The sequence below is a fragment of the Dromiciops gliroides genome, chromosome 3 (assembly GCF_019393635.1).
Source record: "Dromiciops gliroides isolate mDroGli1 chromosome 3, mDroGli1.pri, whole genome shotgun sequence".
In the NCBI taxonomy this organism is placed as follows: domain Eukaryota; kingdom Metazoa; phylum Chordata; class Mammalia; order Microbiotheria; family Microbiotheriidae; genus Dromiciops; species Dromiciops gliroides.
Genome location: NC_057863.1, coordinates 651184801 through 651210512, shown reverse-complemented (window position 1 = coordinate 651210512; position 25712 = coordinate 651184801). Strand labels below are relative to the sequence as shown.

At 43.5% G+C, this 25712-nt stretch overlaps 2 protein-coding genes across 3 annotated transcripts; both read right to left on the bottom strand.

Moving 5' to 3' along the window:
* Positions 1–14289: 14289 nt before the first annotated feature.
* LIM2 (lens intrinsic membrane protein 2) lies at positions 14290–20977 on the bottom strand. Of its 2 annotated transcripts, XM_043998937.1 has the most exons (7): positions 20772–20977; positions 20484–20488; positions 17982–18056; positions 15467–15478; positions 15114–15263; positions 14480–14614; positions 14290–14351 (listed from the first exon to the last, which is right to left on the bottom strand). In XM_043998937.1, exons 1-7 carry the CDS (start codon positions 20975–20977, stop codon positions 14290–14292), a joined length of 645 nt encoding a protein of 214 aa, XP_043854872.1. The 2 variants fall into 2 exon arrangements, with proteins under 2 accessions (XP_043854872.1, XP_043854873.1); XM_043998938.1 differs by lacking the exons at positions 15467–15478; positions 17982–18056; positions 20484–20488 and having other exon boundaries at positions 20803–20977.
* A 1777-nt stretch (positions 20978–22754) lies between these two features.
* C3H19orf84 (chromosome 3 C19orf84 homolog) lies at positions 22755–24614 on the bottom strand. The gene is made up of 2 exons (XM_043993941.1): positions 24580–24614; positions 22755–23529 (listed from the first exon to the last, which is right to left on the bottom strand). Exons 1-2 carry the CDS (start codon positions 24612–24614, stop codon positions 22755–22757), a joined length of 810 nt encoding a protein of 269 aa, XP_043849876.1.
* Positions 24615–25712: the final 1098 nt, after the last annotated feature.

Here is a 25712-nt window from a genome sequence, read left to right as displayed (position 1 = left end):
TCAAGACAAACCGAGGGACTACATTAACAAAATTATGGAACACTTTTTACACAAAGACATTTAAATAAATATATACTAATTGTAGGTGGGAAGAGCCAATATAATAAAAATGAGAATTCTTCCTAATCTACTTTTCAATGCTATCCCATTAAATTACTGAAAAATTATTTGGTTGAGCTAGAAAAAAATAACGAAATTCATTTGGAAAAACAAAAGGTCAAGAATATAAAAGAAACTGATGAAAATGGAAAGAAGTTTCACAGTAGTTGATCTTATACTATAAGGCAGTAATTATCAAAACTATCTGGTACTGACTAAAAAATAGGTGGATCAATGGAACAGACTAGCCATACAATGCATAGTAGTAAATGATTATAGTAACTTTGTGTTTGACAAATGTAAAGATTTAAGTTTTGGGGATAAGAATTCACTATTTGGTAAAAACTTGTTGGAAAAACTGGGAAGCAGTATGGCAGAAATTGGACATAGATCAATATCTTACACCATTTACCAAGATAAGGTCAAAATGAGATAGCATAAGAAAATTAGAAAAACATGGAACATATTAACCTATCAGACTTATGGATAGGAAAATAATTTATGAATTAAACAAGAGATAGCGTTCTGAGGAGTAAAATGAATAATTTTGATTACATTTAATTAAAAAGCTTTTGTACAAATAAAAACAATGTAACCAAGATAAGAAGGAAAGCAGAAAATTGGGGAAAATTTTTAGACAGTTTCACAGATAAAGGTCTCATATCTCAAATATATAGAGAACTTTGTCAAATTTATTAGACTATGAGTCATTCTCCAATTGATAAATGGCCAAAGGATATGAATAGGCAATTTTCAATGAAATCAAAGCTATATATAATCATAGGAAAAAATGCTCTTAAATAATTATTGATTGGAGAAATGCAAATTAATACAACTGATATCTCACAACTATCAGACTGGCTAAGATCATAGAAGGGGAAAATGACAAATGTTAAAGATGTGTAAAAATTGGGACACTAATTGACCACTAGAGAGTAATGTGGAATTATGCCCAAAGAGTTATAAAACCATATATACCTTTTGACCCAGCACCATTAGGTCTATTTTGTAAGGTGATGAGGGAAAAAGGGAAAGAACATATAGTGTATAATATTGAAAATATAGTAGCTTTCTTTGTGGAGGCAAAGAACTGGAAATTGGGCAATGGCTAAACAAGTTGTGCTACATGATTGTGATGAAGTGCTATTGGGAAGCATAGGGGCAGCTAGGTGGTGCAATGGATAAAGCACCAGCCCTGGATTCAGGAGGACATGAGTTCAAATCCAGCCTTGGACACTTGACACTTATTAGTTGTGTGACCCTGGGCAAGTCACTTAACCCCCATTGCCCCACAAAAAACAAAAAATTTTTTGAAAAAAGAAAAAAAAAAGAAATGATGAGCATTGATTAATGTAGAAAAATGATTAACATGCTTGTCATGTATAACCTATATCAGATTGTTTGCTGGCTGCAGAAGGATGAGGGAAGGAGAGGTGGGAGAAAAATTTGGAACTCAAAAAAAATCTTTACATGTAATTAGAAAAAAATTTAATTTTAAAAAAGAAATGATGAGCAGGTTGATTTTAGAAAAAAACATGTAAAGACTTGCATGAAATAATGAACAATGAAATGAGCAGAATGAAGAGAACATTGTATACAGTAACAGCAATATTATTTGAAGAACATCTATGAATGACTAAGTTATTCCGAGTATTATAATACTCAAATCACCTACAAAGGACCTATGAATGAATATGCTATCAACCTCCAGAGAAAGAATTGATGAATAGAAGTATACATAATATGGTTTTTAAGGGGTCCACTGAACAGGTTTTACATATACATACACTCATAAATATGTTTATATATACACCTATGTGAAATGGTGTCCTTCTCTAGTGTGAGGTAGGGAAGGAGGAAGAGAGTTCAGAACTTCAAATGCAACCAAAAAATAAAATTTAAAGAAAAATAGGCAAAAAAGCCTACCAAATTCCTTTTTTAACACAAATATAGAACTGGGAAAAGGAAAGGAAAACAGCAGAGACAGGAAACTATAGAGTAATTTCCCTAATGAATATCAATGCAAAAACTTTAATAAAATACTAGGCATGAGATTAGAGCAATGTATCACAAGAATCATATGATCAGATGGTATTTATACTAGGAATGCAGGAGAGCTGTTTCAATATTAGAAAAACTACCAGCATAATTGGCCATATCAATAACAAAACCAACAGAAATCATGTGATTATCTCAATAGATGCAGAGTATATTTGCCAAAGGTTGTCATGCCACGGTGGGAGTGGGGATAACTTCCCTCTCTCTATGAAATGCTCCAATGTCATGCGTCTCAAATAGCCTCTGACAATCGAAGCCCAACTCCTGGCCTTCTCATGGCAGAACTGTTTCCACTAACAGGAGAAGGGGTGAAGGTGAGTCACTGGCACCTTAAAACCGGTCGCTTCAGGCAAGTGGGGCTCGTTAGCCTTGGCAGGCAACCCGCCTAGGGGAAGGAAACCCTGATTTGAAACCTCCGCTGCCTTGCGGCTATACCCATGTATGGGAAAGGCTTCAGGAGTTAACCTGGAGGAAAAATCAGGAGTCGGAGTCCCTTAGGCAGTTGGATGTTGGACATCACATCCATCTGGCAACTCCTGCAGCAGCACTGGTGCCAAACTGTACTGGCTCTGCCTCTCCTTTGGATCCACCAGTGAGAGTGAAAACCTGCTGCATGGGCAACAGCTTGTTTTCCATATTGATCCACCCAGGCCAGCGCCCTGGAGAGAACACTCCAGCACAGCCACACTGTGGCCTGTGGCTCTTCAAGGCACTGATCCATGGTCAGCCGTGACTGATGGAGGTCTACTACTATTATATTTGCCAAAATACAACACCCATTCCTATTAAAAAACACTAGAGAGCATAGGAATAAAGGGAGTCATCCTTAAATTGATAAGTAACTATTGTGATAAAATAATGGGATTTAGCAGATACTCAAAGGCCCACCTGGAGATTAATCTAAACTGATTGAATTAAGTGAGAGTGATTGACTGCTGATTAGCCTACTTCAAGTTAACTAGATTGTAAGCACACCTGCCTAGCCCTTAAGAAGGTATTGTTCTCAGAAGCTAGACTTTGAACTTAACTGGAGACCACCTTCAAGTCCAGTGACCAATGGATTTGGATGACAGCTTAAAGCAGTGTGTAATGACCGCCCATGCTCTGGACCTATAAAAAGCTTCCACAATCAGTTTGCTGGGGAGTTCGTGGTTGAAGCAGGCTCCTGGCGGAGGACTTGAGGAAGAACCAGACCAGGGTGGAACTCTAGGCTAGATAGGCCTTTTCTTAACTCCATATGAATACCTGGTATGCTTTAATAAATGTTTAATGCCCAAAGACTTGTGCTAAAGCTTCTAATTTAAGGCAACCACACATTTAGATTTTAAACATCACACTACCTAAAATCATCAGCAAACATTATCTGTAATGGGGATAAACTTGAAGCTTTCCCAATAAGATCAGGGGTAAAGCAAGGATGCCTATTATCACCACTATTATTCAGTATTATACTAGAAATGTTAGCTATAGAAATAAGAAAAAAAAAAGAAATTGAAGGAATTAGAATAGGCAATGAGGAAACAAAACTGTCACAAACAATCTGGTACTACCTAAGAAATAGAGTGGTGGATCAGTGGAATAAATTAGGTACAGAATACATAATAGTCAATGACCACAGCAATCTAGTATTTGATAAACAGAAAGATCCAAGATTTGGGGAGAAGGACGCACTGTTTGCCAAAAATTGCAGGGAAAATTGGCAAGCAGTTTGATGGAAACTAGGCATAAAACAACATGCCACACCCTGTACCAAGATAAGGTAAAAATGGGTACATGACTTGGACATAAAGAGTGATATCGGGGCAGCTAGGTGGCGCAGTGGATAGAGCACCGGCCCTGGAGTCAGGAGTAACTGAGTTCAAATCCAGCCTCAGACACTTAACACACACTTACTAGCTGTGTGACCCTGGGCAAATCACTTAACCCCAATTGCCTCACTAAAAAAAAAAAAAAGAGTGATATCATGGGCAAATTAGGGGAGCATGGAATAGTTGTCAGATCTGTGTATAAGAGAAGAATTTATGACTAAACAAGAGAGAGCATTATGAGACATAAAATGGCTAATTTTGATAAGATTAAATGAAAGGGGCAGCTAGATGGCGCAGTGGTAAAGCACCGGCCCTGAATTCAGGAGTACCTGAGTTCAAATCCGGCCTCAGACACTTGACACTTACTAGCTGTGTGACCCTGGGCAAGTCACTTAACCCCCATTGCCCAGCAAAAAAAAAAAAAAAAAAAAAAAAAGATTAAATGAAAAGGATTTTGTACCAACAAAGCCAATGCAGGCAAGATTAAGAGGAAATCAGAAATCTGGGGAATTTTTTAAATAGCAAGTGTCTGATAAAGGCCTTATTTCTCAAATACATAGAGAATGGAGTCAAATGTATAATACAAGTTATTTCCCAATTGATAAATAGTCAAAAGATATGAATAGGCAGTTTTCAGACAAATCAAAGTTATCTATTGGCATTGAAAAAATCCTCCAAATCATTATTAATTAGAGAAATACAAATTAAAACAGTTCTAAATACCACCTCAAATCTATCAAAATGGCTAATATGACAGAAAAGGAAACTAATAAATTTTGGAGGAGATGTGGGAAAACTGGGACACTAATCCACTGTTGGTAGAATTGTGAGCCAACCATTCTGGAGAGCAATTTGGAACTAGGCCCAAAGGGCTATAAGACTGGGAAATACCACTACTAGGTGTGTATCCCAAAGATATTTTTAAAGAGGGAACAAGACAAATTTATACAAAAACATTTATAGCTGCTCTTTTTGTGGTGGCAAATTGGAAATTGAGAGGATGCCCACCAATTGGGGAATGGCATGGTCCATGAATACAATAAAACCTGGAAAGACACAAACTGATGTAAAGTGAAATGAGCAGAACCAGGAGGATATTGTACACAATAATAGCAGCATTGCATGATGATCAACTATGATTGACTTAGCTCTTCTCAGCAATACAATGATCCAAGACAATTACAAGAGATCCATGTTGGAAAATGCTATCCATATCCAGAGAAAGAATTGATGAAGTCTGAATGCAAATAAGAGTATACTATATTTCACTTTATTTTTTTCATGTTTTTTTTTTTGGTCTTCATTTTCTTTCACAAGCATGACTAATATGGATATATGCATGATTGCATGCATATAACCTATATCAAATTGTCATCTCAGGGAAGGGATAGAAGAGGGGAGTAAGGGAGGGAGAAAATTCAGAACTCAAAATTAAAAAAACAAATGTTAAAAATATTTTTACATGCAATTGGGAAAAAATAAAATATCTAAAAATTGTTAAGAAAGAAAGAAAGATTTGGTTTTTTAACTTTTGGGATCTGTATCTCTGTTAAGGTATTGTTATTAAATTGACCTTGATGTGATGATATAAAGAAACTTAAGGGGCAGAATAAAAGAAGACTAGGGGGAGGAGAGGAAGGGGGAGGTGAAATGGGGTTAATTACATCATGTGAAAAGGCACAAAAAGAACCCATTACAATAGAGGGAAAGAAGGGAGGGGTGAGCATTGTTGCAACCTTACTCTCATCTGATTTGGTCCAGGGAGAGAATAAAATACACTCCCATTTGTATCAAGGAACTTAGCTTGCTCTTTAAGGAAACAAAAGGGGAAGGGGGAAAAGGTGGTATTGATAGAAGGGAGGGCGGAAGCAGGAGGAAAAAAGGGGCAAAAAAAAAGAAGGGCAGCTGATAAAAGGGAGGGCAGATTGAGGGAGCCCATGGTCAGAAGCAAAACACTGGTCAAGAGGAATAGGGTGAAAGAGGGGAAAACAAAGGGGGAAAGAGAATGGAGGGAAATAAACAGTTCATAATCTTAACCATGAATGTGGATGGGATGAACTCTCCCATTAAATGGAATTGAATAGCATAGTGGATTAAAAATCAGAATCCTACAATATGTTGTTTACAGGAAACACATTTGAAGCAGAAAGATACACAGAGTAAAGGTAAAAGGTTGGAGCAAAATATATTATGATTCATCTGAAGTCAAAAAAGCAGGGGTAGCAATTCTTATCTCAGACAAAGCAAAAGCAAAAATAGATCTAATTAAAAGAGATAATGAAGGAAATTACATCTTGCTAAAAGGTATGATAGATAATGAAGTAATATCTATACTAAACATGTGTGCACCAAGTGGTATAGCACCCAAATTCTTAGAGGAGAAGTTAAATGAATTACAAGAGGAAATAGACAGCAAAACTATACTAGTAGGGGATCTGAACCTTCCCCTCTCAGAATTAGATAAATCTAACCACAAAATAAATAAGAAAAAAGTTAAAGAGGTGCATAGAATATTAGAAAAGTTAGATATGACACAAATATGGTGGTGATAGCAAAACCAGGCAAAGCAAAAACAGAGAAAGAAAATTATAGACCAATTTCCCTAATGAATATTGATGCAAAAATCTTAGACAAAATATTAGCAAGAAGATTACAGCAAGTGATCACCAGGATAATACATGATGACCAGGTGGGATTTATACCAGGAATGCAAGCCTGGTTCAACATTAGAAAAACTATTAATATAATCAACCACATCAATAACAAAACTAACCAAAATCATATGATTATCTCAATAGATGCAGAGAATGCATTTGACAAAATACAATACTCATTCCTATTAAAAATACTAGAGAGCATAGGAATAGGTGGAGTTTTCCCTTAAAATAATAAGTAGTAACTACCTAAAACCATCAGCAAACATTATATGTAACGGGAATAAGTTAGAGGCCTTCCCAATAAGATCAGGGGTGAAACAGGGATGTCCATTATCACCTCTATTATTTAATATTGTACTAGAAATGTTAGCTACAGCTCTAAGAAAAAGGAATTAAAATAATTAGAATAGGCAAGGAGGAAACAAAACTTTCACTCTTTGCAGATAATATGATGGTATACTTAGAGAATCCTAAAGAATCAACTAAAAAAACTGCTTGAAATAATTAACAACTTTAGCAAAGTTGCAGGATATAAAATAAACCCACATAAATCATTAGCATTTCTATACACAACCAACAAAGCTCAGAGGCAAGAGATAGAAAGAAAAATTTCATTTAAAGTAAGGGTAGACAGAACGTTCAGGGTGGACCCAAGATGGTGGAGGAAAGGCAGTGAGCTTTCGAATTCATAACACGATCACTTCAAAAAACATCCAAATAATGCCATAGGACAATTCCTGGAGCAGCAAAATCCACAGAAGAATGTGCTGAGATAATTTTCCAACCAAGAATGCTTGGAAGGTCAGAAGGAAGTCACTGCTGTGCTGAGACAGGAGTGGAGCCCAACCCCACAGTCACCCTGACACAGGTCCAGTTTCAGGAAGGCCTTGCCAGAAAAAGAGATCCCCTAGAGCCTCTGAATCAGCTGCAGTGCCAGTTTTGTCTGGAACTAAGCTCACACTCTGGTGAGAGGACTGAGCCCTTGGCAGGGGGGAGACTACAGGGTTCTGTGCTGCTGCTGAGGCAGAACTTGGGTTTTTCACCCCTTCTGGGAACTAGGAGGTATGCTTGAGTAGCAGTGGCCCAGGTGGGGGAGGGGCACAGGCTCGTCAGAGCTGACAACCACAACACACAAAGCTGGTTGATTAGCAAGTTGGTCTGGAGTCATCTGAAGACCAGGAAACAGGTCAGGTGAGTGAAGAACCTGCTCCTCCTTAAATAATACCACCTGGGACCTTCTGAAACTTGGGATACTGCAGCCTGGAAATAGTGCCTCACTTTAAGGAGCTAAAAGTAAAGTCAAAGAAAGGCAAGATGAGCAGACAGAGAAAGGTGAGGACCATAGAAAGTTTCTTTTGTGACAAGGAAGATCAAGGTACACCCTCAGAGGAAGATGTCAACATCAGGGCCCCTATATCTAAAGCTTCCAAGAAAAATATGAGGGGCAGCTAGGTGGCAGAATGGATAAAGTTCAGGCCCTGGAGTCAGGAGGACCTGAGTTCAGACCTGGCCTCACACACTTGACTTGACACACTTACTAGCTGTGTGACCCTGGGCGAGTCACTTAATCCTCATTGCCTTGCTGAAAGAAAGAAAGAAAGAAAAATAAAAGAAGAAGACTAAAAAAAGAAAAATATGAATTGGTTTCAGGCCATAGAGGCACTCAAAAAGGTCTTTGAAGATACAGTTAGAGAGATAAAGGAAAAAATGGAAAGAGAAATGAGGGTGATGCAGGAAAGACATCAGAAAAAGTTGACAGCTTGAAAAGCCAAATTGAAAAGGAGATACAAAAGCTCTCTGACAAAAATAATTGTCTAAGAATTAGGATTGAACAAATGGAAGCTAGTGACTTTATATGAAACCAAGACACAATAAAGCAAATCCAAATGAACAAAATAAAAGAGTGCAATGTGAAATATCTTCTTGGAGAAACTGCTAACCTGGAAAATAGGTCCAGGAGAGAGAATTTGAAATGTATTGGTAAACCTGAAAACCATGATCAAGGAAAGAGCTTAGACATCATCTTCCAAGAAATTGTCAGGGAAAATTGCCCTGATATTCTAGAAGCAGGAGGTAAAATAGAAATTGAAAGAATCCATCCATCACCTCCTGAATGAGATCCCAAAAGGAAAACTCGTAGGAATATTATAGCCAAATTCCAGAGCTCTCAGGTCAAGGAGAAAATATTGCAAGCTGCCAAAAAGAAAGAATTCAAATACTATGGAGCCCCAGTCAGGATAGCACAGGATCTATCAGCTTCTACATTAAAGGACTAGAGGGCATGGAATATGATATTCCAGAGGGCAAAGGAATTGGGATTACAACCAAGAATCACATATCCAACACAACTGTGTAGCATAGAGTGAAATCCCACATGAAAGAAACAGGAAAGGGCTTATGGAGTGGGGGAAGAGATGGGGGAGGAGCAGGGCAGTACACTCATCAGAATAGGCTCAAAGACCTTAATGTCATCAGAGTTGCCTCAAGGAGGGATTAATACACACACTCAACTGGGTAGAGTAATCTATTTCATCTGGGCAGTAAATGAGCCTAACACTCATCAGAATTGGCTCAAAGACCTCAATCTCATCAGAATTGGCTCAAGGAGGAAATAACACACACACACTTTATTGGGTGGAGTAATCTATCTAACCCTGCAAGAAAATAGATGGGGAAGGGGATAAAGAGAGAGGGGCAAAAGAAGGGAGGGCAGATTGGGGGAGGGGATAGACAGAAGCAAATCCCTTTTGAAGAGGGATAGAGTGAAAGAAGATAGATAATAGAGTAAATATCACGGGGAAGGGGATAAGATTGAGGGAAACAGTTAACGATAGTAATCATGAAAAAGAGAAAAGGGGGGGAATTGTACAAAAATATTTATAGCAACTCTTTGTGGTGGCTAAGAATTGGGAATCAAGGTAATGTCCATCAGTTGAGGAATGACAGAAGAAGCTGTGGTATATGATTGTGGTGGAATGGTCTTGTGCAATAGGAAATGACAAACAGGATGATATCAGAAAAACCTGAAAAGACTCATTTGAACTGATGTTTGGTGAAGTGAGCAGAACTAGGAGGACATTGTGCATAGTGACAGCAGTATTGTTTGATCAGCAATTGTGAATGACTTGACTACTCTCAGCAATACAGTGAACTAAGACAATCCCAAGGGACTAATGACAATCCATATTATCTACCCCCATAGAAAGAACTGATAAAAAGAGCACTTGTGGATTGTACATATATAACCTGGTTGCTGTCTTGTGCAGGGGGGAGGAAAGGGAGGGAGGGAGAAAAATTTGGAACTCTAAATCTTATGAAAATGAATGTTGAAAACTACCCTTATATGTAACTGTAAAAAACAGAATAAATGTTTGTAGCAAAGAAAAAAAAATAAAGTAACAGTAGACAATATAAAATTCTTGGGAGTCTACCTGCCAAGATAAATCCAGGAACTCTATGACCAAAATTACAAAACATTTTTCACACAAATAAAATCAGATCTATGTAATTAGAAAAATATCAATTATTCATGGATAGGCCAAGCTAATATAAAAAAATGAAAATTCTACCTAAATTAATTTACCTATTCAGTGCCATACCAATCAGACTACCTAAAATTATTTTATAGAGTTAGAAAAAATAATAACAAAATTCATCTTGAAAAAAAAAAACAAAAAAATCAAGAATATCAAGGGAACTAATAAAAAAAATGCACAGGAAGGTGGGCTAGCTGTACCAAATTTGAAGCCATACTATAAAGTGGCTAGCATCAAAACTATTTGGTACTGGCTAAGAAATAGAGTTGTGGATCAATGGAATAGGTTAGGCACAGGAGACACAGTAGTAAATGACTATAGTAATTTACTGTTTGATAAACCCAAGACTCCAGCTTCTGTGATAAGAACTCAGTATTTGACAAAAACTGCTGGGAAAACTGGAAGATAATATGGCAGAAACTAGGCATAGACCAACACCTTACACCTTATACAAAAATAAGGTCAAAATGGGTTCAAGATTTAGACATAAAGGGTGATACCATAGGTAAATCAGGAGAGGAAGGAATAGTTTACCTCTCAGATCTATGGAGAGGAGAGCAATTTATGTCCAAACAAGAGATAGAGAATATTATGAAATACAAGATGGAAGACTTTGATTACATCGTATTACATTATATTACATTACATTACATTACATTAAAAAGTTTTTGTACAAACAGAAGCAATGCAGCCAAAATTAGAAGGGAGGCAGAAAACTGGGAAACAATTTTTACAGCCAGCATTTCTGGTAAAGGCCTTATTTCTAAAATATATAAGGAACTAAATCACATTTATAAGAATCCAAGTCATTCCCCAATTGAGAAATTGTCAAAGGATATGAACAGGCAGTTTTCTGATGAAGAAGTCAAAGCTATCTATTGCCATATGAAAAAGTGCTCTAAATCACTATTGATCAGAGAAATACAAATTAAAACAACTCTGAGTACCACCTTATACCTATCAGATTGGCTAATATGACAAAAAAGGAAAATAATAAATGTTGGAGAAGATGTGGAAAAATTGGAACACTGATGCACTGTTGGTGGAGCTGTGAACTGATCCAACCATTCTGGAGAGCAATTTGGAACTATGCCCAAAGAGCTATGGGATTGTTCATACCCTTTGACCCAGTGGTACCACTGCTAGGTGTGTATCCCAAAAAGACCATAGAAAAAGGAAAAGGACCCACATGTACAAAAATATTTATAGCAGCTCTCTTTGTGGTAGCAAAGAATTGGAAATCCAGGGAATGCCCATCAATAGGGGAATAACTAAACAAGTTGTGGTATATGAATATAATGGAATACTAATGTGCTGTAAGAAACAATGAGCAGGAGGAGTTCAGAGAAACCTCGAAGAACTTATATGAACTCATGCTGACCGAGAGTAGCAGAACCAGGAGCACATTGTACACAGTAACAGCAACACTGTATGATGAACAATGGGGATAGACTTGGCTCTTCTCAGCAGTGCAATGATCCAAAACAGTTTCAAAGAACTAATGATGGAAAATGTTCTCAACATCCAGAAAAAAAGAACTGTGGATTATGAAAGCAGATTGAACCATACTGTTTCTACTTTTGGACTGTGGTGTTTTTTTCCTTCTTTTTTTGAGGTTTTTCCTTTGTGCTCTGATTCTTCTTTCACAAGATGACTAATGTAGAAATATGTTTAATGTCATTGGACATATACAACCTATATCAGATTGCTTTCCCTCTTGGGGAGGAGGAAGGGAGAAAAAATTGGTACTAAAAATCCTGTGAAAATAAAAAAACAAAACAAAACAAAAGCACTAATGACACAATGAAAGCTCTCAGTGGCTAGAGTAGGGGGCCTTGGAGTCATAAAGACCTGAGTTTGAAACTTGCCTCAGACACTCATCTGTAAAGCAGAGACAGAAATAGCTTTTATTTCACCAGATCACTTTTTCAAATGAAAAAGGTCACATATGGACACCTTAAAGTACTGTATCGATGTGAGCTATTATAATGACTAATAGAATATGTTAATTATGTCAAGTATAACTATACCAATATAATTAACATATCGTTGAACACCTAATTATTAATTATATAATGACTCCTCAATACCCATTCATTAGAATCTCAATATAATTTATACCTCTTAATTATATTAATATTGTCAACATAAGAACAATAATGATGATGATGCATCTGATAACCTTACTAAGTTCTGAGGATCTCACCCCTAGGCTGGCTACAGGGTAGTGAACTTTTTGGCCACAGCAGCTCTCAAAGGCCATCTATAGATTTATGTTGTCTGTATCTTGTTTGCACAGGGTGGTTTGCGTAGTGTCTCTCCCTTCATATTCTGTGCTCCCTAAGGACAGTGACTGTATTTTTTTCCCCTTTTTTTTGTATGCCCGGTGTTTAGCATCGTACCTGACCCATAGTGAATGCTTGCTAAATGTTTGTTGACAATTCTAGCAGGATTGGAAAGAGTTGGACCAACTCAGCCCAAATCACCGATCCTTGCACAGGATGCTATTTGATTGTGAGCTCCTTGAAAGCAGAGAACTCACCATTTGTCATGAAATGGTTTTTTGTTTGTTTTGTTTTGTTTGCTCTCCATAGCCCTGAGCATAGGGCCTTTCAGGTCACAAGCACTTAATAAAAAGTTGTGGGATTAAATTGAATTGTTGCCAGAGTGGTTGCCAAAGGCTGAATCATAGCCAGTTACTTGCCCAGAGAGGTGGCCAGGTGGGTTGATGAGGGTCAACCAGGGTTTAAGGGAAGAGATGAAGGTTAATCATACTGGGGAAAAACCAAAGGTGATTAATGGGTGGAATTGATAACTAAGAGAAGAAAGGTCCTAGAGGGGTCCTAAGGAGGTGGACTAAGGCTGGATCAGAGGTTATAAGTCAGGACCATTTGGGTCAATTCTCGGCAAGGAGTTATTGGACAGGCATTAAGGAACCAGCGGTCACATATGAAAGGCAAAGGGTCAATAGGGAAGGGTCGAGAGTAGCACCTATCCCATGCCACCTGTTGCAAGTTGGAAGTCACTCATCATAAGTGAGATGCTGAAAGGTGGAAGGCACCCATCACCAGTTAGAGTCCAAGACTAGAGGTCACTCACATGTGAGGGGAGAAGGAGGGTAGGTAGTCCTAGACTGAAGATGACAGGTTCAGGGGCAGCAGGAAACAGAGGCTGAGAAGGCAGCGAGGGAGGTGAAGCCAGGGTCTGGAAGGTCTTACCGATATTCTTGATGAGCTTGCACTGTTTCCTCACACATATGATCCATGGGCTGGCAAACACCAAGGACTCGTGTTCATGATGGAAGAAGAGAGCCCAGTATGGAAAGAAGAATGTTACCATCAGGATGACCAGACTCTTGAGGAAAAGGATGCTAGGGATGGCAGGGAACAAGTTCAGAGGCATCTTGGCAGACTTAGTAAGGTACCACCTTGATGATGAGTGTGACCCCAAAGCTCCCCAGATACCTCCCTCAACTGCCACGGAATTCTGTCCCCCAGCCCCCACCCTTTCAGGGACCTGGGCATCTCAGGGCCTCAATCCTCCCCAACCCCCATCCAGAGTTCCACAGCCCCTCTGTCAGAGATCCAGGCAACGTGAATTCCATGCCTGCCCTCTCAGATATCCAAGTTTCCTGGCTCTAGCCTCTATCTCCCTTAGGAATTCAGGCATCCTTAGCTTCTCATCCTCACTTCCTCAGGGACCCCCATATAAAATCACATCAGAGACAAAAAATGGGCTTCATAGTAGTTTTATTAGAGGTTAGAACAATCCTTTCTATTCTTCCCTCTCCCCTGCCCCAATCTAGGTCCCAAACATTCAGATTCCTGTCCCAAAATTCTTTGGGAGCCCCGATTTCCAGCTTCTGTGGCTGGCCCAAGGTGGGGCTCGGATCTGTGCCCCAGCTCTCACCCCTCCCCCAGATCCAAGTATCCTGACTCTGCTAGCCCCAGCTCTACTCCCCTCAGAGACTCAAGCATCCGGACCACCCTACCCCCACTCCCTCAGGGACCCAGACTTCCTGTTCCTTCAGCCTTCATTGATGTCAGATCCAAGTGTGAATGGGGGGCTGCGGGGTGGCCTGTTGGGGTCAGGGATAGGGAGTATCCAGGGCTCCATGTAGGATGCCAGGACTCAGCGAGGCCCAGACAGGCGGCGACATTCATGCATCCGGTAAGCACACATGTAAAATATTCCTATAAAGACAGAGGGACTGAGGGAACCCAGATCAAGGATCCAGGCCCTCCTCATCCCCACCCATTCAGCCCAGACTTCCCCACAAACCCTGACTGATAGCTCCCCTTTCAGTCCACTCCACAGTTACCTGCAAAGAAGGTCATGAGCAGAGACACCCAACCCAGGATGTAGGACCAGGAGAATCGCCAGTCACCAAATCTCCGGCCTAGGAAGCTGACCGTGACTCCCGTGTAGATGGCCATGGCAAGAAGGACAAAGAGCGCTAGGATGCAAACACAGGCCCAACAGAAGGAGAGATGTGGGTTGGGGGCCGAAAGTGGGGTGCGGAGGGAGCATGAGGGGGAGATTTGGGGATACATGTGGGCATCAGGATGTGGTAGGGGAGCAGGTGGACATGAGGAATGGAGGTGGGCTTAGGGAGGGGTGCGACTAGAGGTTGAGAGCATGGATCTGGGGTCTCTGACTCTATATCCATGGAGGAAAATGTGGGGGCTGGAGTGGGTGAGAGAGAGTATGACAGGACAGGGGCGGCAGTGGGACTGGTGCTGGGTTTGTGGGTGGTGATAAAGGATAGGAGACGGGGCTAGATTTGGGGCCAAAACTAGGATCTCTGATTCTAGATTCAGGGATGGCTCAGGTGAGAATTGGGGATGGGGATGACATGTGTTGTTCTTAGGGATCCCATCAATTGTTGGGGGAAGACCTGAGTCCAGGAAATGGCCTGGTGAGAGTGGAGGGGAGGGAGGAGTTTGGTCACTTACTGGAAATAAAGAACATGATGCCCGCTGAGAAGGGGCGTGTGAGTCGATGGAAGGTGGGCAGCTGGGCAAAGGCAAGGATTCCAATGACGATGCCCGCAAAGCAGCAGAGGGAAGCCAGGATCATGAAGGCCCGGGTCGCATTCCAGTATGCTATCAGGGGGTCAACAACAACCTTCCATTGTCGGGCTCCGGCCATAACACGTCGGGGTACTGCCGGGGTGGTATTGCTGCTCTCCCATTCCCACGACTCCACCCCACCCACCACCTTTTGTCTTGCTATATTCCCCACTCCCCGACAGACCCCACTTGGTCATTAAGTCACTGACTCCTCACTTCCATTGTCCATTCGTGACCTCTCGTGGCTCTCACACTCCTAACATGATCTCCCCATCCTTTATTCCCCACCTCAGATATAAATCTCAACTCATTCTGTCATCATCAGCTTGCTTCTATTCCTACCTGTCTCCTGATGCTGCCATTTTTCATGGTTACCAATGACTTTCTCATTACTAAATCCAGTGGCATTTTCTCAGCCATCAGCACTTGATAGGGGCCTCTGTCCTCTCCCTTCTTCTTTCTTCACACATTTGTCAAAGGAATCCTCCTGATCTTTCCTCCCCTGCTCATAATTCTCCAGTGGCTCCCTATTACCTAGAGGGTAAAACACTGACTACCCTGACCGGCGTTTAATAAAGACAATAACAATTTTAAAATCCTACAGAATCTGAAGGTTAACACATTCCTCTCAGTCCACAAGGATATTTGATTTTTGTAGCAGCAGCAGCAGGCAGAGGGATGGATCATGAAAAACAATCTCCTCATTTTACCGATGAGGGAACCAAGGTCTAGAGAGGTGAAGTGAATTGCTTCAAATCTCATGTTGTTAACTGGCAGATCGGAGATTGAAATCCAAGTCCTGAGACTCTAGATTCTGTGTTCTCACCACAAAGCTCCTAGTTTTACAAGGAGGCTATGTGATTTGTCGAGAGTCACCCAGCTGGTCTGTGGCTGAGGCAGAAACTGAACCCAGGGCCAGGTGCCTCTCCATGGTGCCAGTTTGGAGGGTTGCCTTTCTGCCCTTTTTTTCAATTTCCCTCCCACATGTCCAGCTAGATTAGGTGGTGAGAGCTTTCTCAACTTCAGCCTTACCTCTCCTGGTTCATTACAAGCCCATACATCATTTCCCCCAAGTCTGGGAGAGCCCTTTCTGCTTGTCTGCACCCTGCAGAATCCTTCTCTTCCTTCTAGGCACAACTTAAGGGGAAATCCTCCCTGATCCTCCAGAATCAAAATGTCCTCTCCCTCTTCCACTTTTCCTGGAGAATTTGGCCCCTTCTGGCCCTTAGGCTTGCTCAGAATTAGTAATCATGGGTGAAAAAGTGCAAAGAGGCAGATTTAGGCTTGAAGTCAGGGGAAACTTGCTGACATTAAAAGCTGTCCCTAGGGGCAGCTAGGTGGCACAGTGGAGAGAGCACTGGCCCTGGATTCAGGAGGACCTGAGTTCAAATCTGGCCTCAGACACTTAACACTTACTAGCTGTGTGACCCTGGGCAAGTCACTTACCCCCAATTGCCTCACAAAAAAAAAAAAAAAAAAAAAAGGTGTCCCAAAGTGAAATAGGCTGCCTTGGAAGGTAGTGAGTCCTCCACACCGCCCCCCTCTCCCAGAAGTATTCAAGAAGAAGCTAGATGAACCCTTATTGGGTATTTTCTAAGAGGAGATTCCTTTTCATGCACTGGTTGAAAGAGACAGGCCCAGAAGTCTCTTCCAGCCTTAATAATAATAATAATAACAACAATAATAAATTAACTACATTGATACAGTGCTTAAAGCTTGTGATGCACTTTATCTCTCATTTGATGCTCAATGAAGTCCTGGGAGGTTGGTGCCATTATTATCACCATTCTACAGATGAATAGACTGAGACTGAGGCCCATAAAAGTGATTGTTACGTAAGGGTCTGAAGCAGGATTTGAACTCAGGTCTTCCTGACTCTTAGTTCAACCCTCTATCCACCATTCCTCCCAGCTGCCTCATACTCATTCTAACTTCCTCACAGGGCTGCTGTTAGGAAATGTATGGAGGGGCAACTAGGTGGTGCAGTAGAAAGAGCACCAGCCCCGGATTCAGAGACCTGAGTTCAAATCCGGCCTCAGACACTTAACACTTACTAGCTGTGTGACCCTGGGCAAGTCACTTAACCCCAATTGCCTCACCAAAAAAAAAAAAAAAAAGAAAAAGGAAATGTATAGAAATGTAATGTTATTAATAAAACAACAAATATGCTTCGCATTGCATTAACAGGAACTATGATAAGAATTCTCTGGGTAATAATAAGGATGAAATTGTGTAACCCTTTAGTGGGTGTGAAGGGCTTCACGTATAGTAATTAGCTCATTTGATTCTCCCAATGCACGTAGCCTTCTTCAGTCACCAAGTGTTTGTGCAAATATTACCTCTTAGTATCCCCGCCCCCCCTACCCCGCCAAATCCCATGGAGTTGGGCAGAAAATCATAACTTGTCTTCTCCATATGGAGAAATTAAAGCTTGGCAGATGAAGTGATTATCCAAAGTCACACAGTTATTAAGTCTTAGGTCCAATACCAGAGCTCAAGGCATAGAACCCTAGGACCTCACAGTGGGAAGGGACCTTTAAGATCAAGATTTTAGAGCAAATTTATCACTTTTCAGGTAGGGAAACTGAGGCAGAAAGAAATCAATGGAGCTGGAAGTAGCAAAAGAGAATGAAGCCTAGTCTTCTCCCTTTGGGTTGTCCTGTGGTCCAAGGTTTCCTTGAGCAGTAAAGATCTGTGTTCTAAGGTCCTTTTCCAGGATGCACCATCATGTCCTCCCTCCTCCTCATCATTCCTTGTTCTCTTTAAGTCCCAGCTGACATCTCCATTGATGCCATTGCCTTCCCTCTGAGATGGCCTCCAATTTACCTTTTGGTGGATTGTTGGCATCTAATTGTTGGTACAGTGTCTCCCACGTGAGATTTTGTGAGCTCAAGAACAAGAGATTTGTTCTGGTGTTTGTAGCCCCCTGCATTTAGCACAGTGCCTGGCACAGCATAGGGGCTTCATCTCCCAGACCCTGACCTGGTATATATCTGTGAGCTGTTTCACCTGGACTGATAGGACTTGTTTCTGTTTCTAGTTCTGTCTGTTTCTCTCTGTTCATTTTTCAGTCTTTTTCTCTGTCTCCATCTCAGTTTTCCTAGGGTTTTTTTTCCTGCCTCTGCCCTATCTCTATGTCTGTGTCTGTCTCTTCCTCTCTGTGTCCCTTTCCCTACTTCTTTTCCTTCTTCAACATCCCACCTCCCATTGCTCACCCTCCCCCTCCCTCCCCATCTCATTCCTCTTTCTTTCCCTCTTTTCATCTTCTTTTCTCCCTCTCCTCCTTCTCTCTCCCTCCTTTCTTCTCTCTCTCTCTTTTCTCCTTCTTCTCCTTCTCCTCCTCCTCTATATCTTTGTCTATTTCTGTCTATCTCTGTCTCTCCCTCCTTTCCTCCTCCTCCTTTTCCTCTCTCCCTCCTTTTTTCTCTCTTTCTTGTTCTGTCTCTGCCTCTCTGTCTTTCTCTATCTCTGTTTCCTTATCGCTTGATTTCTCATTTTATGTCAACAACCTGTCTTGTTCTCTGTCTCTGTCTCTCTGTCTTTCTCTATCTCTGTTTCCTATCACTTGATTTCTCAGTTTATGTCTACAATCTGTCTTGGTTTATTTCTGCCTCTTTCCCTCCTTATCTCTCTGTCTCTGTCTCTGTCTCTGTCTCTCTCTCTCTTTCTCTATCCTGCCTCTCTCAACTATCTGTTTCTATATCTATTTGTTTCATTACCTCTACCTTGATATTCTGGTTTCTGTTGCTATCTTACTCTCTTCCTTTCTGTTACCATTCTATCCCTGTTTCTATTTCTCCTTGGCTCTCAATCTTCCTAGACCTGTTTCTCATTCTTTATTTCTTCATCCTGGCTTTTATCTGCATCTTCATCTCTCAATTAATTCCAAGATTACTCATTAATTTGATAAGCAAGCTACAAAGTAGATTGTGATGGTGGTAGATATATAGGCAGAGATATATGCCAAATGTTTTAGGAAATTTTGAGGATAGAGAGCACCCTTTTGATTTGTTGGGAAGGAAGAAAAAGAAAGAGAAAGAAGGAAGGAAGGGAGGGAGGAAGGGAAGGAAAGAAGAAAGGAAGGAAAGTCAGTCTCACCTCTTTCCTTAATACTAGAAAGGAAAGAAAGAAGGGAAGAGAATGGGAACAAGAATTTATTAAGCACTTATTCTGTGCTATGCTAAACACTTTACAAATATTATATCACTATAACACTGCAGATTACTATTTAATTAATTAATTAATTTTTTGTGGGGCAATGAGGGTTAAGTGACTTGCCCAAGGTCACACAGCTGGTAAGTGTCGAGTGTCTGAGGCTGGATTTGAACTCAGGCCATCCTGAATCCAGGGCCAGTGCTTTATCCACTGTGCCACCTAGCTGCCCTGTAGATTACTATTATTATCCCCATTTTATAGATGAGGAAACTGAGGTGGACAGAAGTTAAGTGGTTTTCCCACTGAGGCCGGATTTGAACTCAGGTCTTCCTGACTCCAGGGCCAGTGCTCTATCCATTGCACCACTCGATCCTAAGTGGGGAGGGGGTAATATGGGGAGAATCAGGAAAGGCTCCATGATGCAGGCCTGGGCCTTGAAGGAAGGCAGATAAGAGGGGCAAGGCACTGGGGGCAGCTTGTGCCAATCGGCAGAGATGACAAATGTACTGTCCCAGATGGAGATGTCTAATCATGCAGTTTGTCCGGAATGTCAAGTGTGTGGAGTGGAATAATGTGGAATGATCTGGAGATGTGAGTTGGCCACAGGTTGCAGAGGGTTTTAAGTGGAGAAGTTTGTTTTACTTTCCAGAGGCAATATGGAGCTACTGCAGCTTCGTGAGGAAGGGAGCAGCACAGTCAGACCTGTGTCTGAGGAAGACTGTTGGGGGCGGGGGGAGGTGAATCTACCCAATGCAAGGGGGTTAGTGTGGACAAGAGAGTTTGCAGAGCTTCTGCTACACATGGTGGTGGGGGATGGGAGCAGACTTACAGAGGAGGAAACTGAGATCCAGAGAACAGAAGGACTTTTCTGAGGCTGCACCACCACTGAATGTCTCAACCAAGACTCAGCTTCTCAGCTTTCTTGGCTTCAGGCTATTCTTTTTTTTTTTTTTTTTTGATGGGGCAATGAGGGTTAAGTGACTTGCCCAGAGTCACACAGCTAGTAAGTGTCAAGTGTCTGAGGTCGGATTTGAACTCAGGTCCTCCTGAATCCAGGGCTGACGCTTTATCCGCTGCTCCACCTAGCTGCCCCCCAACCCCACCTTTTTTTCCCCTAAACCATTGCTTCAGGTGAAAAGACTGGCCTGAATAATTTCTGATGCTCCTCTGAGTTCTAGTTTTCATTGTCTGTTCTAAGGGCTCTTCCAGCTCTGACATTCCCTGTTCTAAAAGCCTCCCAGTCCTGACACTCCCTGTTCTAAAAGCCTCCCAGCTCTGACGATCTGAATCTCCTCACTCTGTCCCTGCCCACCCACTCTGGTCTCTGGTGCCTGCCTGGCCTGCTCTATCAAGTTTAGGCCAAATGGCCAGGTCCCATAGGTGGACTCCCCTCCCTTACCAACGCCAACGCTCTTACCGATGCTCTCAGTCTGTAGGTAGCATTTGTTGCTGAGGCAATAGCGCCAGAGCCCCTGGTGGGCAAAGGCCCCCGACAGCCGGTACTGCATCCAATGGTCTGTAGCCGTGGCAACCACCAGGAGGATGTTCCCCACCCAGGCACAGAAGAGGCCCCCACCCATGAAGCTATACATGGTTTCCTGGGAGAAGGGGAGGGAGAGAGGAAGAGAAAGGAGAGACACGAGGTAGGTACAGGGATGGGGTGCTCGGCTAGTGGGCCAGACCCCCTCCTTGAAGATACTGAAGACCTGTGGGTCTCAAAAGTGCTGGATGCCCAGAATGCCCCAAGGCTGCATGCCTGGCTCTTTGGGGGTTGCTTGGAGGGTGGGTTCTGGGGATTTCAGGTCCCAAGAATGCCAGGGTCCTCACACACTTATTTTAAGGAAGGAAATGATCTGGTGATAGAGTCTGTGTCTCTGACACTTTAGGAGCAGAGGTGTTAGATGCCTGGGTCCCTGAGAGAGGTGAGAATAGAAGGGACAAGACGACTTCTGATTCATCGAAACCTGACTGGTAGGGGACTGGGTGGAGGTGGGGATGCCCATCTGAGTGTCCCCAAAGGTGCAAAGATATCTTACTTGAGTATTAGAAAGGGTTGGGACCTGGAACCTAATTATGTCCTTGAGAGGGTGGGAGGTGTGGAACCAATATGCTTGGGTCTGGGGCGGGGGGCAGAGGCTGGGGGTGTCAGGCTATCTGGTTTCTGAGGGCGAATGGGCTGGGTTCTAGGCCCCCTTGGTATATGTGCCATTGAGCTAGATACTTTGGTAAGTCCAAAGATGTAAGATACCTGCATCTCCAAGGGGGGAATGTTGGATACCCATATGTATCCTTCAAGTGGCTGGGTCTAGGGTGGTACAGACACCTGAGTGCCTAGGGTTGTATTGGCAAGAGGACTGGTTATCTTGGCAGCCCCCAAGGGAGGTGGACAAACTAGATGCTTGGGTCCCCAACACAGTGAGGGGATTAGGGATATGGGTCCCTGGAGGATCGGAAGCTGGGAATTCAGGTACTTGGGCCCTTGATGGGGATTGGGATTGGGGTCTCAGCTATCTCAATCTCCTACCATAGGAGCTGATGCCCGGCTCCATACCTTGGTCGCAGAGATGCAGCTGAACCCTCCGATGATCACGTCCCCCTGGTGCAGACTGAGTCCCAGCCTAGCCCCAGCCCTTCCTGAATGCCCTCCCCTGGGTGCCCCCAAATCCCTTAACCCCTCGGGACAATAGGCCCAGGCACCAGTAGCTTCTAGTCCCTGGAGTTGCTGAGTTGGCGAAACAGGCCCTAAATGGGAGTTGCTGAGACGACTCATTTGGGGGAAAGGGTAGGCCCCCACCCTCAGCTCCTCAGGGCCTCCCCCTACCTTCCTCTGATCTCCCTCTGCTGATGTGTGGCCCTCATAGTTACCAGTCCCTCCTAACTCCAGAACACTCCTGTTTTGTGGTTAACCCTCTGCTGCCAAGGACACAGAAACAACTAATCACAACCTTTTTATTAATGGACTGGGAGACCAGAAAGCTCGGGTCCCTAGGGGTTGGAGAACTACAGGGTGCCTGGGTCCCTGATGGGGGGACAGAACATGGATTAGGGTGCCTAAGGTCAGGTCCCCATTGGGTATAAACTTTGAGGAGGAACTTGGGGCAAAGGAGGCACCTCCAGATGCCCAGTCCTGCTGGACAGATGGAGGCCTGTGTTTGGAGTTGGGGGCTGGGTCAGAGTCAGGGACAGAAAACAGGAATGAAGGTAGTGACCTGGCTGTGGCTGTGTGGGCTGAGCTGTAACTGGAGATGGGAATGGGTTGAGGAGGTGGGGTGGGGGTGGGGATGTCCAGCTTTGCTCTCTAGATGGATTTCCAGAAGTGGTGGGTACCATTCATAGTTCACTGGCTTGTGCGACACGGGAGGTGTCCCCTTAGGGTTGGGGGGCCTGAGCATCCGAGCTGTTATCCACATTCTCAGAGCAGACTGAAGAGGCATCTTGAGGGCCTGGCATGGTGGGACCGGGGGCTTCCTGGTACTCGCTCTCCCAGTCCTCAGCAGGAGGGCTTGAGGTGATAGGTGGGACACTTTTATGGTGGTACCTGCCCTCATAGGTCTCCTTGGGCTGTGGTGGAGGGGAGGGAGGCCTGTGGTGCTGATATTCTCGGGTATTCCCTGTCTCACTCCTCTGGTGGTAGTGCTTGCTCTCTCGCTCCTCCTTGGGCCTTGGCAGAGAGGCAGGGGGTCTTCGGCGCTGGTACTCACTCCCCTGGTCCTTGATAGGATGTCGAATGGGTGAAGGACGGACCCATAGGCTCTGCTTGGTGGTACCCACTGGGGGTTCCAGCCCTCTACCACCCTTGGGCCCTACCTCCCTCGGCCTAAGAGCCTCCCTTGGGCTGCGGCTTCTGGCCCAGTGCTGTCTGGGGGGATCCTGGGCCACTGGCTCATCTAAGGCTGGTGGCCGGGCACAGCAAGGGTTAGGGTGGCAAGGACAAAGGGCTGCGCCAGGCCGGAGGCTATAGGCCCCAAGCAGAGCACTGTGGAGGAGATAGGACAGGGCATCAAGTCGGATGGGGATGGTGAGAGCAGCCAGACCCTCAGGGAGTCGGGGCAGCACAGATTCTGTTGGCCCCGCCTGGCTCAGGGCTAGGGTCTGGGAGCCAGGGATGGAGACTGGTGAATTCTGGGGCTCAGAGAGGCTCCTCCTGTAATAAGAGAGGGCAGAGGTCAGAATATCACCATAAAGGAAGGGAAAAGTCATCACCGACCCCCCTTCTTTGTGCTTCGCTAGCTATGACAATCTGCTCATTGTCTGAGGCTCTAGCTCTAGATTAAGTTCCTAGAACAAGGACTGTCAGAGCTGGAAGAGCCCTTGGAACAGGGCATGTCAAGGCTGGGAGGTGTCTTAGAACAGCAGTTCTGAACCTTTTTGGTCTCAGGACCATCTTGTACTTTTCACTGACTCTTTTTTTGGGGGGAGGGGGCTTTGGGCAATGAAGGTTAAGTGACTTGCCAGAGGTCACACAGCTAGTCAGTGTCAAGTGTCTGAGGCCGCATTTGAACTCAGATCCTCCTGAATCCAGGGCGGGTGCTTTATGCACTGCACCATCTAGCTGCCCTCTCCCCTTTCACTCTTAAAAATTACTGAGGAACCCACTCCCCACCACCATGAGTTTTTGTTTTGTTTCTGTGGGTTATACCCATCAATATTTACCATATTAAGGATTAAGACATCTTAGCATTATTATATAAATACTTTTGACCTTTCACATCATTTGAGTATATCTGGAGAATCACAGTCTTAAAACGTAGAACATTCAATGTCAGAGCTGGAAGAGGCCTTGGACAACACTGGATTTAAATTGCACCCTTCTTCCCCAGCCCCACCCCCATCCCACCATTTTACACATGAGAAAACTTTCGTCCAGAGAACTGAGGAACTTCTTGTCAATAGAGGCTGTTTCGTTCTTTGAATGAGCACCCCCAGTGCCTAGCACCCAAGTAGATACTTGATAAATGAGTGTTGATTGACTGATTGAGTTAAGGTTCCTGAGGGAGCTGAGGGCTGGGCAGGACTGGAAACCAGGTTCCAGGACCCCAGCCCAGGGCACAGTTCTCTATACCACACCCCGACTTCCCACAAGCCTCTCAGCGCCCCTCCTGGGCTCTGTCGGCCAGTCTGTTTCTGTGGATCTCTGACCCTCATCTCTGAGTCTGTAAGTCTGCAGGTCTTTGTCTTTCTCGGATTCACTCACCCTCCGGACTCCGGCCTCTCCTCCCACTTCTCCATCTTGGAAAACTGGTCTCCTCCAACGGGCCTCTGCCTCGGGCCTGACCGGAAAGGGTGGTCTGGAATCCCTCCGCGGGCAAGTTGCTGGCAGGACCTTAAGTAGGGGGAGGGGTGGGGCCTGCGGGAGATTTAAGCAGCCCATCCTCCCGGTTCTCAGCCTCACCTCAGGCTATCAATCTACCAATCTATCTATCAGTCAGTTAATCAGCGTTCATAAGTGCCTTTTGTTTGGCAGGCATTACTGGAGAATGGATATGCGGAGACTTCTAGGACCTCCACCCCACCCAAAGCTTCCGTTCTGAAGGGAGATGTCCCCATATAAGTACTCTTTTGGTTTTTTGTCTTTCTTTGGATCCGTAGGGCTTAGCAGAGCGTCTGTCTCGTAGTAGGCGTTTAATAAATGCTTGTTGACAGACTACACAACATTTCCAAGGACACATCAGTAGAGGCCAAATGCAGGAGGTAGTCCAGGATCTGAACTGTGAGGGAAGGTGGGGATCCTGAAAGGTGGTGCTGAGGAAGGAGATGTGGTCAGCCAGCACAAGTTCACCGAAGAAGAGAGATGGCACGTAGGGCAGAGAGAAGTCCAGGTTGGCCGCACCCTAGAAATGGAGGAGAGCAGCTTGTGTTACAAGTTAAGCCTGAAACGGGCTTTAAATGCCAAACAGAAGGGCGATTCAATGACATTTGCCAAGGCTGTGTCTTTTCTGTAAGACACCATGTTGAGGCATTGGAGATACAAAAGACAAAAATGAAAACAATCCTGTCCTCAAGAATCTTCAAGGGTCTCAAGAGATAAGTCACATAAATCAATAGCCAAGGATTTGACAAAGGTTGGAGCAGTTAACACCCAGGTGTATGAGCTTGAGCCTTGATGAAAGATCACAATTTTGAGAAGTGGAGATGAGTAGGGAAGGAACCCCCACACCCTTCCCCTTGCACACAACACACTCCCTACAAAAATAGCAGTTTCCCACTTCACCTCTATCAGAAGCTCTGGTTTCTGGGTTCCTGTACCCAGAATCCCTTCTACTTGACCTCTTCTTCCTCCTCTCTTCTTGACCCAGACCCCAGAAGGTTGAGAGACTAGATGTTGGA